The sequence below is a fragment of the Sceloporus undulatus genome, chromosome 3 (assembly GCF_019175285.1).
Source record: "Sceloporus undulatus isolate JIND9_A2432 ecotype Alabama chromosome 3, SceUnd_v1.1, whole genome shotgun sequence".
Classification (NCBI taxonomy): domain Eukaryota; kingdom Metazoa; phylum Chordata; class Lepidosauria; order Squamata; family Phrynosomatidae; genus Sceloporus; species Sceloporus undulatus.
In genome coordinates, this window is record NC_056524.1 from 102,352,896 (window position 1) to 102,371,517 (window position 18,622).

At 38.9% G+C, this 18,622-nt stretch overlaps 1 protein-coding gene across 1 annotated transcript in view; it reads left to right on the plus strand.

The window, feature by feature from the left end:
- Positions 1-18,335, plus strand: part of LOC121926691 (interleukin 18 receptor accessory protein) — a 21,141-nt gene extending 2,806 nt beyond the window's left edge. The window contains exons 4-10 of the mRNA XM_042459873.1: positions 1,720-1,897; positions 3,347-3,415; positions 3,964-4,078; positions 5,606-5,763; positions 6,602-6,742; positions 14,368-14,538; positions 16,809-18,335. Coding sequence (XP_042315807.1) covers positions 1,720-1,897; positions 3,347-3,415; positions 3,964-4,078; positions 5,606-5,763; positions 6,602-6,742; positions 14,368-14,538; positions 16,809-17,224 — 1,248 coding nt within the window. The 3' untranslated portion in view covers positions 17,225-18,335. The remainder of the gene's footprint in view (positions 1-1,719; positions 1,898-3,346; positions 3,416-3,963; positions 4,079-5,605; positions 5,764-6,601; positions 6,743-14,367; positions 14,539-16,808) is intronic.
- The last annotated feature ends 287 nt before the right edge of the window (positions 18,336-18,622 follow it).

Sequence of the window (18,622 nt, forward strand, 5' to 3'; positions counted from 1 at the left end):
TATATATATATATATATATATATATATATATATATATATATATATATATCAATGTACAAACATATAAACTAAACATTCCAAAATTCATATTTCACAATACTGCTTTATCTGAATTCCTTTCTTCTTCTTGATCTTCTTCACTTTTCATTCTTCTTCTCCTCCTTTTCTTAAATTTGTCCATGTTACTTCCCTTTCTCGTTCTCTCACTTATTTTCTTTCTCTTTCCTTTTCCTTCTTACCCTTCTCTCGTTACCTTTCCTAACCTTCTTTCATTTGCCTCCCCTGCTCTACCTTTCTTCTCTATCATCCTATATTTCATTACAACTATTCAACTTACTCTTACGCTCAACTATATGCTCTTACCCTCAGCTACATACTTCCCTCTTCTAAATCTCTTCCCAGTACTCAACCTTCAGAAGAAGAAAAAGGAAATTTAAATTTCTTATCCTCACAAAGACATTATACAAATTTATTTTTAAAAAAACAGAAATAAAAAAGAACAAAGAAAAGGAAAAAACAAAACAAAAACCTTTTTTCATTCCAACTTCCTCGTTTCCGACTTCTTCTATTCTAAAAATTCTTCTGCACCCTCCCTATATTCTCCCATTAAACCTCTTTGCCATTGTATTTCACTCCTATACTTTCCATCATAATATCAATCTGTATCTCCACTTAAGTCCGTTTATTTACTTTTTATTTCTCTGTTATTCTAACTGTAACTTTATGTTTGTACTCTAAATTTATACCTCAATTACCATTTCATTAAATTTAACCTGTGACCTTAAAGAGCTAAAACAATCAAATATACCGGAAAGGTTACTATTTTGGACTACTGTTCTAGAAGGGGCCATTTTGGTTGGGCGATACTGGAGCTTTAGTTCAAACTAACCTTTTCAGGCTCTAATGATAATTATGATTAATTGGGTCAACATTACAAAGGAGTCTTCATGGAAGCATGGATGTCAGAACTCACTCAAAGGGGCTTAAGGAGGTGCAATACCATTAAAAATACAAGTGTCTTGTTTTACTAAGAGTACATCTACGCTGTAGAAATAATGCAGTTTGACACCAGTTCAACAGCTACAGCTCCATCCTACAGAATCTTGGGATGTGTAGTTTTGTGAGGCACCGGGACTCTTTGGCGGAGAAGACTAAAGACTTTAGCTATAGATCCCATGATTCCATATCCAGCACTTGAAGTGGTGACATACTATTATTTTTACAGTGTACATGCACCCTAAATATGTATGTGGTGTTGGTTAAAACAGGCAAGGGTTCCATTTGGCATCTACTACTGAGTTTTGGTGAAGCATGAAAGTGAAAAGTGCAGCCAGTGGCAGGAACAGGAGAGAGGAACTAAAATTGCCCCCTGGCTCCATCATAGATGTGCCTCTACATTATGGAACACTTCTGTCTCTTTCATCTTTCTGAACCATATTGTTTTGGGGGAGGTGAGAAAGAAAGAGACAAGAGTATGCCGACAAATTTGGGAAAGCGCCTATTTTCTCCATTTTGCCAAAGCTTCTTCAGAAATTAGGAAGTATAAGCAAAAGGTAATTGAGAGTTCAGGAAAAGGTAAAATCTTCTGGGCAGAGCGTGGTTCACATCTCTCAGTCATGTCTTTGCTAGTGGCCAATTGCTTCTTAGCAATCCAATATTGTGTGAAATCCAATATTGTGTGAAATCCAATATTGTATTTCTCTTTTCTCTTCCCTTTAGAATGGAAGAAGAATAACACTTCAAAAGATCACAAGGCCTGGCCTAGAGTTTAAGGAAGACAAACTGGTATTGCGTTATGTTTATGACAAAGATAATGGGACTTATGTGTGTGATTATACATTGATTGACCACAGTGCTCAGTGGAAAATGAGAACCATAGTTGACATAATTATCATAGGTAAGTTGCTATGCTTTCTGTGAGATAATGCATTATATCCTGGCACCAATGTACTAGACTAGGGCGGGGACCAATGTTCCTTTCCTTGACCATCCCCATGGGCCACATCTCGGGAGTGTGCTAAAATACCTTCCCCTCTCTTTCTCTTCCAAAATTTTGACTAGAAGTGATGCTGCATGTGTTTGAAGGGAAGATGGAGGGAAAAGAAGGTATCTGGGATTTCATTCTCACACTCACACATTCACACACACACATGTTGGAGGGGCTTTGGGAGTCCACAAAAGCAGGTCCTGCAGGTTACAGTTTTGCCATCCTGTATCATCATCATCAAATCAGCATGGTTTAGTGGTTTGAGTGTTGGACTATGACTGTGGAGACCAGGGTTCAAATCCCAGCTCGGCCAAGAAAACCCATTGGGTGACACTGGGCAGGTCACACTCTCTGAGTCTCAGAGGATGGCAATGGTAAACCCCCTCTGAAGAAACATAGCAAGAAAACCCAATGATAGGTTTGTCTTAGGGGCACTATAAGTTGGAAACTACTTGAAGGCACAAAACAATCATTGTCGTCATCTCCTGCCCCTTTCAGTCCAAGATTCAAGGCAGCTTACAAAAGTTAAAGCAGATATAAATAAAAGTACACATCATACAAAAGATAAAAATTCCATTAAAGTATCAATAGAAATACAGTAAAAGCTGTCAGAACCATGATCATTAATAAGACAAATAAAAAATACAGGCAAGACAACACCTTATGAAAGACGCTTCTCTCCTCTGTAATGAATCGTATTAGACTCTCACTACCATTATTATTAAACGTATTCAAATAATGTTTCAGTGGGCTATTTTCATCCATCTTTCCATAACACTCTAATTACTTAAGATTCCATTAAATAATTTACTCAGACTTTACACACTCATTTACAAAGTGTGTTTCATTGACACATGAAAAATGTGCTTGCCCCAACTCCATTGCCAGTTCTGTTTCTCTCTTCACAAGGAGCAAGTTCAAATCTACACAGGAAAGTTTTCCCTATGTGACAGTTTCCACACAACTGGTATCCCCTGATGTCTTAGGGTTTCCGATATCAAAGAGAGAGAGAATCAGCATGGTGAAGTGGTTTGAATGTTGTACTATAACTTTGGAGACCAGGCTCAACCATGGAAACCTACTGAATGACTTTAAACAAGTCACACTCAGTTTCAGAGGGAAGCAAAGTCAACTCTCCTTGAATAAATCTTGCCAAGAAAATCCCATGATAAGTTCACTTTAGGGTCTCCATAAACTGGAAATGAAGGCACACAACAACAACAACAGTTTCATAAAGAGGGACTATATACATCATTCTTCATGTGTCGATTCAACACTTTTTGTAATTACGGTAATATAGTTGGTTAAGAAGTGCCTGATAGACTACACACTTGTGACACCACACTTTTCATATTGTAGCAAAGGATACCATCAGCCCTCCTACAGTTTTGTATCCCAGCGATGTGACAATCCTTGAAATAGAACTTGGTAAGTGGATTTCCTTGAAAAGCAAATGTTATTACACATAAAACATTAATGCCAATCAACAGGACAATGTTTTTCAAAGATTTTGGTTTACGTGCTCAGAAGTCCATTTTTTCAAATATTATGTAACAAACTGGTGGGAAGCAGCATGGCAGTGCCGATTCTAGGGTTCGGCAGTGCACCCCAACCGCATGCTTCAGAACCCTAGTCCATACAGACACTGACATCATGGTGGCCTCCCATCCACATGGGGGCTGCCATGATGATGCAAGTATGGCGCAGCATCCAGACATCACTGGCAACAAGTGGTGCCCCTTCCTGTTTGCAACACCGCAAAAAGAAGCCACTCTAGGGAGCTTCTTTTTGGTGGCGTGTTGGTGCTGCAACATGCGGATGCTGCAGCACAGACGTGGGACTTACAGGTGCGGCTTCTAGCTGCCTGTCTGTACTGCTTTTTAAAAATAATGCAAGCATTTTATTCTGGAACAGTTCCATATCCGAAATGCTGAATCTTATGTATCTTGTTTTGTTTTCCCCTTTCTTTTTCTCAGGACAATATTTAGAGCTTGAATGCAAAGCCAAGTTTGGTTTTGAAATGAATGCTTCATCTTCAGTGCAGTGGTACATAGAAACCAATGAAAATAAGGAACTAGTCCATCAAAAAAGGTAAATTACATCCAAATTAAATGCAAGGTTTTTTTTTAAAAGAGAGAAAACTGTAGGTTCAGAACAGTGTTCTTATTAAGTATCTTATATAATACATTAGCCAGATTTTTTACGCAGCACTATGAAAATGAAAATGTAGCTAGAATGGGAAAGAGTCTTCTTCATTTCTTCACCTTTAGAACAGAGGCAGGTTTTTTTTTGTTTTTGTTTCCACCCATGCTTTCCAGAGACATCTCTCCCCAGTCTTAGACATTTTTCTGTTTTTTTTTTTCATTTGTTTTGTTTTGTTGCACAGAGGAATAAGTACACAACTGTATAAGTACAATCAGGTCCAATTTTGGCTGGAAACCAGCAGCAATTTTTAAGACAGCTGAATGCAATGTGATGGGTTCTGGGAGTATGATTTTCTTATTTTTTTTAGGGGAGTAAAAAAAAACTTTTTAATGGGTGGTGGGGGGGTGTTGTTTTAATGGCCAAAAAGTGTCCCTGGGTCATGCAGTCCCCCTCCTATGAAGAGCAATCATTGCCTGAGCTTGGCCTGTTAGACCAGAGAGAGTGGTAAGATAGGTGCATGTAGAATGAACACACCATGAGACATAATGGGAGTCAGTCCAATGCAGTGGTTTGAGTGTTTGAGCAAGACTCTGGGAGACCAGGGTTTGAATCCAAGCTGGGCCATAGAAACCACATGAGTGACCCTGGGAAAATCACATTCTCTTGGCCTCAGAGGAAGGCAATGACAAAACAGAAGAGTAGTAGGGTTGCCTTAGGTTTGCCCTAAGCTGGAAACAATTTGAAGGTACACAACAATGAGCAGTAACAGTTCCTGTATAACATGTCCAGCTCATGGGGCATGATTTTATTTACATACTGTATGTAAAGCAAGGTTGGGGAGAGTATGGTCCTCTAGGGATTACTGGCCTGCAATTCCCAGCATTCGCCATCATTGGCTGTCCTGGATGAACCTGATGGGAATGCAGTACAGCAACATGGAGGTTGTTTCACTTTGGCCACCCCTGATCTAAAAGAACTACAGGGCAAGCTGGCTTTTAAAAATAAAAAGATAGAAGAGGCATCCAACTTGGCCATTACCATTTTGGTTAAATAGTTCAACATGTTTACATAGATTGTTTGAACAGCCAGTTCTTCAAAGAGTATACCTAATAATTACTTGGTATTTACTTTTGTAAATACCTAACTACAACAAGATTAGTGACAGTGAAACAAATTTCTGTTGTCTTAGTATTAATACTGTTTCAAATTGATAATTTACCAAAATAAGAAAAAAAAAGTTAAAGCAAGAATATTTTAGCATAAGCAGCCAACTCCACTGTTATGTTGTGTGAACCTGTGTACTAATGCAGATGACAGATATATGGCTGCCCAAATATTCTGCAGTTTGAGTTGCTGTCACTGTAGAAATTAGGGCAACCATGAAAACCTATTTGTCATTGGGCATCCAGGATTGCTGTAAAAGTGTGAAAATGAATGCTAATTGATGAGTGATGGAAGTATTATTCTATTTAGTGTTCATCCAAAGGGACTAGAAGGCCAAACCTTTAGTGATGTTTTCACCCTAAAGGAAATAACGGAAGAAGACTTAAGGAACCACTTCATCTGCTTGGCTCAAAATTCAGTTGGGAACTCCACAGGGATGTTCAAGCTTAAGAGGAAAACAGAAAGAGGTAAAAATGGCAAAGCATCTTTTGTATGTTTGTGTGTATGTATGTATGTAATTTATATTCTGTCTATCTTCTTGCACATGACTCAAGGGGGCTTGTTTTAGCCCTCATTAAAACTGCACTTCAGTATTTTCATAATCAGAGATGTTCTTTAAATAATAATAACAATAATAATAATAAGAAGAAGAAGAAGAAGAAGTTAACTTTTCTAAGCCCTGAAGTCATTTCAGGTTTTGATCTCTTGATATCACCAATTGTATCAGTAGGAAAGAACACACCTGCTATTTTTGTGTTATGCAGGGAAAAAAACAAACAATGTTCTTATACTCTTTGTTTACTTTTTGAAGCAATTAAATGAAATAAGTCTGATTTCCCCATTTTATTAGAGCAGTTCTGCTTCTTGCAGCATTTGAGGTGATCTAAATTACAAGATGATCAGAAGTCAGAGAAGTAACTTTTTTGGACTATACTTCCCTCAATCCTCCAGCTAAAAAAAGCCACTGCCAATGCTCCTTAGGGGATTTTCGGAGTTTTAGATTAAAAAGTGAAATTTTGGAGCTCTGGCTATATATGGATGAAAACAGACTTACCCAGATTGGTTCACACATATATTCTCTACACAAGAAATGCCTCATGACTTGGCCCTGTATGTGTTCAAATTCAGACATTCTATATTGCTCTTTAAAACATCCATTTGTCTTTTCAGCCTCTGTGTCCACATCACCAGTGATCAAAACACTGCCCAAATATTTTAAGAGCAGTTTAATTCTATCTTTTAGCTTGTCATCAGTGTTACATTTAGCTCAATAGCTGTACCTTTCCTCCCCTTTGGTCTTTTTAGGTATCTATTTCCTACTTATTTTGTGCTGTACAATCACAACACTGCTTGGGATCATTTTGGGAAGTACACTGGTTTATTGGCGCTGGATCGATCTAGTGCTTTTTTATCGGTATTACCTGGCTAAAGATGAAACTGTGGGAGGTGAGAGCTTTTCAGTTGTAACTGTTACATTGTGCAGTCTCTTCCCATGCTACCATTTTGGTTGAGGATTTTTTATTATTTATTTTATTATTTATTATTTAAGGGAGGGAGGGACAAATGGACACATAGACACATACACTTACATCCTACTCTTCCCCCAAGGAGATCAATGCTGTCCTGCATTTTATCCTTTCAACAACCCTGTGAGGTGGATGAGATCACGTAGCTTCTTGAAGATTTATGGCCAGGGCCACAGTTTGTATTATTCTTTACTCAGAGGAGTTTATCAGACAAGGGAAATTGGAAGGCTAATCCCAATGCCAATCTGAACGCAATCATGGAGTTTAACCTTATTGCGTGATAGACCGCCACACACAAATTCGGGCAATGGGAAGTCAGTCTGCATGCAATCATGGGGTTTCACGTTATTGCGTGATAGATTGCCACAAGCAAATTCGGGCAATGACATACTATTTTTGGGAAATGGGGAACCAGTTTGAATCCAATGAGCATTCATGTAATTTCGCTAAACTAGGGACTTTATGTGAATGCGTTCTGGCCCCACTTTCTTTTCATTCGAAATTAAGAGAAATTGCTCATGTGTGATAAACTCCTATGTCTTCTTCCCATTACTATATAACTATGTTTAAAACCTGTGGTTTTGATGTTTATCAAGGTATATGAAGAAGTGGATCAGTATCCACAAACCCTTATGCTAAAATTGATCAGTTAGTTTTAAAGGTGCTGCTAGGATTTCCTCTCCCCTTTTTCTGTTGAATGACCAAGATCACCCAATAATAATAATCATGAAATAGGTATTTGAACCTGGGTCCTCTGGGGCCTATTAGTGTATTCTAGTCACTACATCACACTGACTAATCCATTACAACAGGTGTAGGAATCATGCAGCTCCCCCAGTGTTGGATTGTAACTTTTCTTGCAATGGAGAACAAATTGCTAAGACTGCTCTTTCTTTCCTTTGATAACCAAATGAGCAAAGAATGACATCTCTGCCCAGCCACTACAAACTCACTATTCAGTGTTAATATAAAACAGTTCTAACAAAGAATGCAGATTTCCCATAGTCACTAATGCAATGTATATAATGTTAGAGAGCCAGCATGATGTAGTGGTTTGAGCATTGGACTATGGTTCTGGAGACCAGGGTTCAAATACTGGCTTGGCCATAAAAACCCACTGGGTGACCTTGGGCAAGTCACACATTCTCAGCCTCAAAGGATGGCAATGGCAACCCCTTTCTTAAAAAAAACCTGCCAAGAAAACCCCGTGATAGGTATATCTTAGGGTGCCATAAATTGGAATTGACTTGAAGGCACACAACAACAACAGTGTAAGGGATTATATTCAAATTTGTGGTTAAAGCAACTGCCTTTAATTTATTTATACAGTGGCCCATCTGTACAATACCAGAAAGTTTAGTTTTATACTAAAATATACATATGAAAACCAATGGGATCAACTAAATTCGTTGTTTGTTGTTCTGTGCTGTCAGGTCGTTTCTGAATTACGGTGACCCAAGGACTGACTAGAACAGACAATAATGCTAATAAAGGTGGAGGGTAGTAGACAGAGAAGAAGATTGCACACTAGATGGATAGACTCAATCAAGGTGATCACAGCCCTGAGCCTGCAGGACCTGAGCAGGACAGCTGAGGACAGAGGATCTTGGAGGTTCTCGCTCATAAAGTCATCATGAATTGAAGTCAGCTTTAAGGCAGTCAACAACATCAATAAATGAGAACTTATCATGGGGTTTTCTTGGAAAGAGTTGTTCCGAGGGGTTTGCCTTTGCCTTTCTTTGAGGCTGAGAGGGTATAACTTGGCCAAGTTTACTCTGTAGGTTTTCATGGCTGAGTGGCGATTTGAACCCTGGTCTCTAGAGTCACTGTCCAACACTCAAACCACTACACCATACTGGCTCTAGCAACCAGTTAATCATTCCAGTTATAATGCCAACAATATAACTGCAATGTACATTTGATATTCCAATATAATTGCTACACTGCCCACAGACAGAATCAACTCTGATGATAACTAAAGTATGCCAACAAAACAGTGGCCAACAGATTGGAAACAATCAATATACACCCCTATTCACAAAAAAGGAGACACAGAAGTCTGCAGCAACTATAGGACCATAGTATTAATTTCCCATGCAAGCAAAACATATTATCGAGAAATAGAATGATTTCCAATTGGCAGGGGGACAGGCAAGGTGGCATTCAACCAACCTATGTATGCAGAAAATATCATATGAAGAGCAGGTTTAGACTCAAAAGAAGGAAGAGCAAAGATAGGAGGAAGGAACACCAACAATCTAAGATATGTGGACAATGACACAGTACTAGTGGAAAACATCACAGACTTGCAACTATTACTAGGGAATATAAAAGAAGAAAGCGTAAAGGCAGGATTACTGCTGAACATAAAGAAAACAAAAATAATGACCACTGAGTATCTACATAAATTCAACCTAGATAATGAGGAAATTGAACTTGTTAAAGAGTTCTCATACCTTAGATCAAACACTGATCAGAACGGAGAGAGAACTGAGCCAGGAATGGGAACAGCAGCCATGAAGGAACTAGACAAGATCCTAAAATGTAAACATATGCATCTGAGCACTAAAGTTAGAATTGTCCTAGCCATTATATTCCCCATGGGAGACAGTGAAGAAAGCTAAAAGAAAGAAAATCAACTCATTTGAGATGTGGTACTGGAGAAGAGTGCTGACTATATTGTAGGCAGCCAAAAAGACAAACAAAGGGGTATGTGAACAGATTAAGCCTGAACATTTCCCTGGAAGCCAAGATGATAAAACTGAGGCTGTCATACTAGATGGACATTCTCAATCAGAGACATCATGGGCCTGAATTTACTGAACCTAAGCAGAGAAGTAGAGGATGGGAGGCCTGGAGACGTCCCATCCACAAGGTTGTCATGCCTTGGGGCCTACTCCAGAGTATTAACAACAAACATATTTAGCCATATATTTGTGTTCCCATATATTATTTTAGTTAAGAGACTAAAAATCTTTGGTCTTCCAGATTTATGAATTTCATAGGGTTTCCTTAGACAAGGAATACTCAGAGGTGGGTTTGCCATTTCCCCTGAAATAGAGCCTATAGCACCTGGTATTCATTGGCTGTCTCCTATCCAAGTACTAATTGGGGCTGAATCTACTTAGCTTCTCAAGATCAGACAGAATCTGATGCCTTTAGGGTATTTTGGCCCTTTGAAAACAAATTCTTGGGCTACTGAACATATTCTTCAGTGCTATATTTTGCACATAGTAAGGGCTGTTTAGCAAGATCAACATAGCCCTGAATAGTAAAAGCTCAAAGAAGAGATAGCAAATCTCAAGGAGAAGGCAGAGGAAGAAAAATAAACCCAGGAAATGAAATTAGGTCAGAAGCAACTGAAGAAACCTGACACTGAAGAACATATTTTAAATATGTTTATTCTACTTTTCTGCCTAAAGCATGAATGCTAGACTGAGAAAATTCCACCCAAAGCAGGAATTTGAAGCCATGTCAAGACTGCAAATATTTTTGAGCTTTTATGTGCATTGCAATTGCTGTTTAAATGCTCTCTAAAATGGTAGAAAGCTAATTTGTTCATATATATGTGTGTAAATGGAATGATGTCAAAAAGGATTTGAAACCCTTAATCCTGCAATCCTATTGCCCACTGAGGAGTAGGTGCCACTGAACATTCTTCAGAGTAACACGTGCATAGGACTGCACTTCTATCATGCTGGTTAAGTTTGGAACATACATTATTAATACCTTCAATCAAAGGTGAGAAGCATCAGGCCTTGGGCCAAATCCAGCCCTCCTCAAATCACAATGTGGCACTCTGGGTTTCCTCACATGACCACAGCTCCTTCCTCATGAGAACATCATTTGGTGCTTTCCCAGCTTTTAGTCATTCTGAAAGGCTGAGATGTCCCTGAAATGCGAGGCTTAGTTACTGGCAGTAAGAGCTTTGCGTCCTCCAATGCTGATAAATTTGGTTTGGGGATCTGCCCAGCTCTGGATCGCACCCCCTAGTAAGGGTGTAGCTACATGCGGGCCAAAATGAGGGCATTCTCCCCTAACAAAATGGAGGGATGACATTTCCCTTCAGTTCTTAAATATTACAGAGACTGAGACAGTGTAAAATGTTCACAGCTAGAGCTCTTATATTTGCTGTGTTCGCATTCCTTTGGTAACTGCCACTTTTCTTTGGGTGCCTATACTCTATTTGTAAATATTCAACTGGAGTTTTACATTACTGCAAGGCTAGAAATTTGGTGACATAAGGAACAGTTCATTTGAGCGAGCAGAATTTGGGATATTGCCCTTATTCTGCCTCTAGCTCTGTAGTTACATCCCTGTGCCTTGCCCAAAAACCTCTTTGAATTTGAACTGGACCATCAAGCTGAGAGACTTGTCACATCCTTACCTCAGATAGTACACACTTCTACATTTAAAATGGCATGGTTTCTCATCATAGGTCTTACAACTTATGATGATATTACATATCTGCAAATTATTCTGTGCACACATGCTGGGACTCCTGGCTGACTGCTGTTTCACAACATTGGTAGACAGTGCACACAAAAATATGTACATGTCTATCATAATAATCATCTACTTCAGGAAATGATTTATGTGGGTGTGAAAATGGTCCTTAAAATAAGAAAGATGTAATAAAGCAGCAATTTACCTTCTGCTGACTTGGGTTACATCTCTTGTCTTGTAGCAGCCTCTGCTGTTAAAATAAAGAATAATTAATTTTGGAGAACATTTTAGAAACCAATAAAATTTCTGAAAAATGGTGATAACCATGTGTCTCCTTGGTGGCAAGGAGTGATGCAGACATCTGCCTTTTGGGTGTTGTGTGGTTTTAGTAGATAGAGTGCTGGATTTGGGTCTAGGAGACTGAAGCTATATCCACAGTGCAGAATTAAAACAGTTTGACACCACTTTAACTACCATAACTCTATCCTACAGAATTTCTACCCTACAGTTAAAGTGGTGACTGATTTATTTCTGCAGTGTGGATACATCCCTAGATTCAAGTCTGCATTAATTGCTTAAGCTCATTGGGTTACATTGACAAACCTCAGAAGTACAGTGGTACCCCGGGTTACGAATTTAATTCGTTCCGCGGCGCCGTTCGTAACCCGAAAGATTTCGCAACCCGAAAAAAGGCTTTCCGCTAGCGCTGGAAAGCCGCGGCTTTTAAATTTCGTGCCAAAAAGCGCCGAAACACACCGAAAAAAAATTCGTAACCCGAAAAAACCTTCGTATCCCGGAACAGGTTTTTCCAATGGAACTTTTTCGTATCCCGGAAATTTCGTAACGCGATCAATTCGTATCCCGGGGTACCACTGTAGTTAGTTTTGTTCTATTTTACAACATTTCATAGAATGACAGAGTTGGAAGAGACCTCAAGGCCCATCCAGTCCAACGCCCTGGCATGTAGGAATACCAAAGCACTTCCAACAGATGACCATCCAGCTTCTGTTTAAAAACCTCCCAAAAAGGAGACCCCACTACCTTCTGAGGGAGCATCTTCCACTGTCGAAGCAGTTTTAGTAGTAACCCCTTGCAGTTGCTCATTGTGCCAGTAAAAATGAGTAACTTATATATTTGTTGCACTGCTCAGTATTAATTTTCTTGAGGGGGTAAAAACCCCTCAAACTAATAAGATATTTTCATTTAGATTGAAAAATATATATCCTGTCAACGTGATTCATTACACCATAGTTACAGATAATTGCATTACTTGTAATTCATTACTTCCATGCACTGCACTATGTATCAGTTGCAATTCTTCAACTTAGAACTTTATTGCACCATGGGCTCCAGGCAGGGATGAGAATGGAACGGAAGGGGCCAGGAATGAGTGTGGAATGAGTCACGGACACATTTTACTGCACACAAAGTCCATCACGCGTTCTGTTCCGTTCCTCATCCATTCTCTATCTGTTCCAGAGGGGGCAATTTTTTTAAAATTTTAAATTGATTTTATTGATTTAAAAAAACAAACATATAACAAATAAACATAAAAAAACACATAGTATACAGATCAAGTATACAGATTAAGAAATACAACCGTATCTGAAAGCAAGCCTACTCTCTTGTATCTTAAAACCTCAGAGGGATATTTCCCCCTCCTATTACCCTATTTCACAGCTTTCACCTTCCACTTTAGATCCTTTGTACAGAGGGGGCGATTTTTGAGAACTGTTCAAAACAGTTCTCAAAAATCTCCTCTGGGGACGGATTGGGAACGGAATGAGTGAGGGACTTCCTTGTGTGCAGTAAAATGCGTTCCCCACTCGTTCCATTCCCTTCCAGACTCCTTTTGTCCTGTTCTCGTCCCTGTCTGGAGCGCTGTGCGATAAAGTTCTAAGGCCTGTTACAGACTGCCAAAATAAAGCTGCTTCGGGTCTCTTTGGAAGTATGCTATTTAAATGATGTATGGGTCCTAAGAATCCGGAGGTTGTGCCAAAGCCACACTCCATTCCTAAGCGCTGGAGTGCAGCTTTGGTGCAGCTTCCGGATTCTTAGGGTGCATGCATCATTTAAACAGCATACCTCCAAAGAGACCCGAAGTAGCTTTATTTTGGCAGTCTGTAACAGGCCTAAGTTTCTTTTGGGATTTTTTTTCACTGGGCCCTCTGGGAGTATAATTGGAAATACACTCCAACTTTTGCACCTTGTGGCTGGGGCAGTAAAAATCAAAGGATATCCTTACAGGGAAAAAAGATTTCACCTAAACATTAGGAAGAACTTCCTAATGATAAGAGCTGTTCAACAGCTGAACACACTCTCTCAGAGAGAGGTGGGGTCTCCTTCTCTGGAGGTTTAAAAACAGAGGCTGGATGGCCATCTGTTAGGGGTGCTTTGATTGTGAGTTCCTGCATGGCAGAATGGGGTTGGACTGGATATCCCTTGTAGTCTCTTCCAATTCTATGATTCTTTCACCCAACACTAATTCCATCTGAATCTTGTAGGCAATGGAGACATTACATTAGGAAATACATTTACAATACGTAAGATGCAAACTCTAGCATAAATTACAAAGCTTCAAGTTAAGTCTTTTATATTAAATATATCTGTTTAATTCTGTTTCTGCACATTAATTCTGTTTTTGTGCATTAGCACTCCAGACCTATACATATTTATTCAAAAATGAATAAACAGTGAGTAAGCATGTTTGAACTACAGCTTTGATTAAAACTATAACCTAATCTTCTATTTATTTTTTGACTTAGTCATAGCTGCTAAAGATGGAAGTCTGTTTTACTAAGAGAACAATGCTAGGAAACTTTCTTTGCCTGTCTTCCCCAAGTGAAAAGGGTTGCCCGCCAGAAATTCAAAAGCAGCTTTTCACAGTAGGGAGCTAGTCTGATAGAAAGTTTTAATTGTTGAATTACTACCTGATAAAGCTGCAAAGGTAGAAGAGCCTTGGCAGTTAGAGATACCAATTTATGTTACAGGTGCCTTAAGACATACCTCTCTCTTCCTCCCCTCTTTTGGTTCCTTTTTATTTAAAGAATGTTTGCTTCTCCATTGTACTGCTTATAAGAAAATTTCCTCCCCTTTTAGATTGCAAGGAATATGATGCCTTTGTGTCCTATGCAAAACCAGATCCTTCTGGGATAGATAAAGCTCCGTGTAATGAGGAAGAATTTGCCTTGGAGTTTCTTCCTCAGGTTTTAGAAAATGGATATGGCTATAAACTGTGTCTCAAGGAACGGAACATCCTTCCAGGAGGAGGTAATATCTTAGATTATTGCATAATAATATTTCTTGTAAAAAAAATGACAATAGCAAATCTATATGGCAAAAATTCAGTCCAGTAGTGGGATCAAATAAACAGCCAGTAGAATATCCACCGGAAATTATTAAAAATGACAGTGTGTGTAAATAAAGGAAATCACATTTTGTCTGAGACCTTCCCTATTTATGTAAAACAAAACAGTCAGATATAAAGTCATTACAGGCTAACATGGACTACAATGTAAACACTATGAAGATGTATACAGATGGTATATGGCGTCTAATTGACTCCAAAGATTTTAAGACAAGCAAACATACTGTATTGCCATGAAGATACATAAAAATAATTAAAACAGATGCACAAGTATATCAATTCTGTCTTTTAATGAATTGTAAATGTTTTTAATTCTATAGATTATTGAATGGCCTTTAAAATCTCACTTCTCTTTCTCTCTCTGTCTCACACACACACACAGAGCATGTTTGTATGTTTTAATCTGCACTAATTTTAATAAATTGTGAGATGCCTGAAATCACAATATTTGGGGTGGGGGGGGAGGCAAAATATAAATGAATTAAATAAATAAATAAATATAACAATACAATATTCATCAGTTGTGAACAATCAGTAACAACAACAAATTTCACAAACCTTGCAAATGAAGCACATACATCCTGAGCGGCCTATGCATAAGCATCACATTTCACAACTGTATGCACAGACAATGTTACAGAAAGTACATCATTTCTGTGAGTTAGTGTATGTTGGGAGGAAGTCATTGTTTTGACTGCAGAGATGATGCCAACTCCCTTTTTTGGAATAATCAGAAAACTGGTTTTACCAGTTTTCATGCCGCTCTTGATGCATGGCAAACTGGCTATATGTCTAGACTCAAACCAAAGTTTCATCTATTGGGAAATGACCTAACATGGATCACACCATCACAAATAATATAGGCATTTAATCATGCCCAGTATATAGGAAAAGGACACATTTTTTCCATTGCTAATTCCCTGTGTGCTAGCACAGTGCTGGAAAAGTTACAAATGCGAGTTTGTAAATGTGGTATTAGTTTATTACCAGCATCACCCCTAGATTTCAAGATCTGGGAGGAACAAAAGCAGCTGGTGTCACATAGCTACACAGACAGAACTGTTTCTCCTCTTAGGAGTTTATTGCATGCTGTTTAAAGTGACTTACCCCATTCACATTTAATTTTGAAGCTGGATCTTGTTGCATGCGCTTGGGGCCGTGCGATTGCAACCCAACTGTAGCCTAGGTCCCAGCCATGTTTATCCGGCATCTTTTAAAAACTACGAGTCTGTAGGTTGCACTCACCCGGACCCTGGCGTGTGCAATAAGATCTGGCTTCAAAGTTAAATGTGAATGGGGTAAATTGCTTTAAACAGTGTGCAATAAACTTCTATGACTAACCCACAGTGCACAACCACTTGCAGATTCCACACAAACAAAGAAGCAAGGGGGTGGTAGTGACACATGCCAGGGGTCTTCAAAGCTTGGGGGGGAAATCCCTCTCCCTTTGGATGGGAGATGGGACTTCCTTGTCCCGTCCTTCCCGTGCAATTGTGGGAAGGACTTTCAGATGACATTGGCCCATCCAGGAAGTACAAACGACAGCAATCGTGTGAAAGACTTACATATAAAGCCACACTGATCCAGTCATTGTCCCTTCAGTGAGGTGGAATTGTCTAGTACGTGCCAATCATTTTGAATTAACGGAAGAACTCATTAATGCAGTTCCACTTCACTGACAGGTTTATGACAGAATCGGTGCTTCAAGAGTGAAAGTCTTTCATTCAATCGCTGTCACAGATAGGATAAGAACAGGCTTTGCTCCATCCCCTGTCTGATAATTTCCTATAACTCCTAGAATCTCCCAGCATGCATGTCCAATGACTGTGCTGGTTGATTCTGGGAGATGTGTTCCAGAAAAGGAATTTCTCCAGTTTCTGAGAGTTTCCAATGGCCTTCCTCCATCAAAGCTCATTTCTGAAGATCTTAATAATATCCATGATCAAGAGCCAGGATATCAAAATACCTAAAGGGAGGGAACTATATATATATATTTTATAACAGAATAGCTTTTGGTTGGCTTTTATTGCCTCTCAGATTTTATTATGCTATTTTGGTTGTCTCAATCTTGTATTGATATACAGAATTTAAATACACCACTTTGGATTAAAGCATGGTTTAGAAATTCTTATAATAATTTAAATACATTAATAGTAATTATTTCTTTTCCCAGCATACACTGATGACATTGTAAATACACTCAAAAGGAGCAGACGGGCCATAATGGTCTTGACCCCAAGCTATTTCAAAAATAGAGAATCCCTCTTTGAACTTGAAGCAGCAGTCAACACTGTGCTGGAGGATAAAACCATCAAACTCATCCTGATTCAGTTTGAGTCTTTCCAGGAGCCACAGTCACTGCCACAGAAAGTGAAGAAAGTTCTCAAGATTTTACCAAGGGTTGTTTGGGAAACATCTACCTCTCACACTGCTAATAATCAGTTCTGGAAAAAGCTGTGGTATCACATGCCAGTGAAACATACCATAGGAACTAAAGCCAAGCAATCTTTATTCTCCACCACCTCATTCCTACTGGAAGAAGAGAAAACGCACTGGAAGAAGAAAGATGGAGAAAGATCTGTAACCTAAAGTCTAGGTCCCACGGAAGACATAGGGCCACAACACACAGGCAAAATTAAGTGGTTTCCAGCCACTTTGAAGGTGGGACGTTTAGATGACACATGCCTCAAAAGCAGCTGTAAATCAGACTGAAGCCATACTCTGGGGCTAAAAACCAGAGCAAAAAGAAGCCAAGATACTCTGACTCAAGGTGGAAAATGTGCATCTCCATGCTTGCATATATATGCCCCAACATGAGTGTGGGACTGTGGCAAAACAAAGAAATGAAAGTGCAACAACTTACAATACACACAAACCAGACAGTCCAATGGGAGGGGGGAGTCATGGTGTGAAAGGGGCATGTATGGGGGCCCTCCATGACTGTGCTTTGTCATGGCATGTTAAAACCTTCTCAAGCTTTTTAAAACACAATGTTTTTAAAGGACCTGTTTAGGGTGTTGTATTGTTTTATTTGTTTTAAACAATTTTATTTTTTTAACTATTTTTAACTGTATTTTTATTCTTTTCACAAGCAATCTATTTTGATAGTGAAACAATTTAATTCTGTTTTAATGCATCACTTTTATATGTTTTTAATTGCATTGTTCCTTTCATGTTGTGTTTGGTACAAAGGGTTATTCTGGAAATTGTTTAAATGTTGGCTGATTCAATACTTTCATGTGCCACAGCACCTGACATTGTTATTCATTACATTGATCATCATGGGGAAGATGAGAATGATTGAATAGCATTCTCAACATGTAAAAACCAACTTGTCAACAGCTGAAGTTAGAAAAACTGTTTTTGTTTGTTTGTTTGTTTGTTTGTTTGTTTTCTTAAAAAACAAAAACCCAGACTTCCAGGATCCCCCAGCTAGCATGCCTACCCTCTAGTCATTCTGGCCAGGGGATTCCTAAAGATGCTATTGAAAAAAGGAACTATTTGAAGCTCTGGTCAGAAGTCATAAGAATTCAAAAACAAAGGACCAAAACAGAGATAGAAAATATTGGCATATGACCTGTCCAGATATAACATACCAATACATTTGGGTGTACCTCTTAGAGGCAAAGGGGGAAAAAAGTGAACTTGTTATATATCAGCTAGGCAGGAGGTCTCAAAATAAAATATAACAGCAAGCTGAGTCCTTTCTCCCTCTATGTTACATTTTGGTATTTCTGCATACTTTCCTCCCCCCCCCATTGTTTCAAAAATATCTGTATGAAGCTCCTCAGTGTCTGCAATTTTTGGTGCCAAAAAATGATCTTTGGAAAGAAATGGATATCTTTCTGGCAATAAGCATTGTAGGGGTGGGGAATTTGGAAGAGGACTATCTTGGACACCAGTGTGAAAGTCCCCCTACCCCAAAAAATATGTGGTAGTTAGTTAGGTCCTCTACCCTGATGCCCTAAGATAGGACATGTTTGGTCC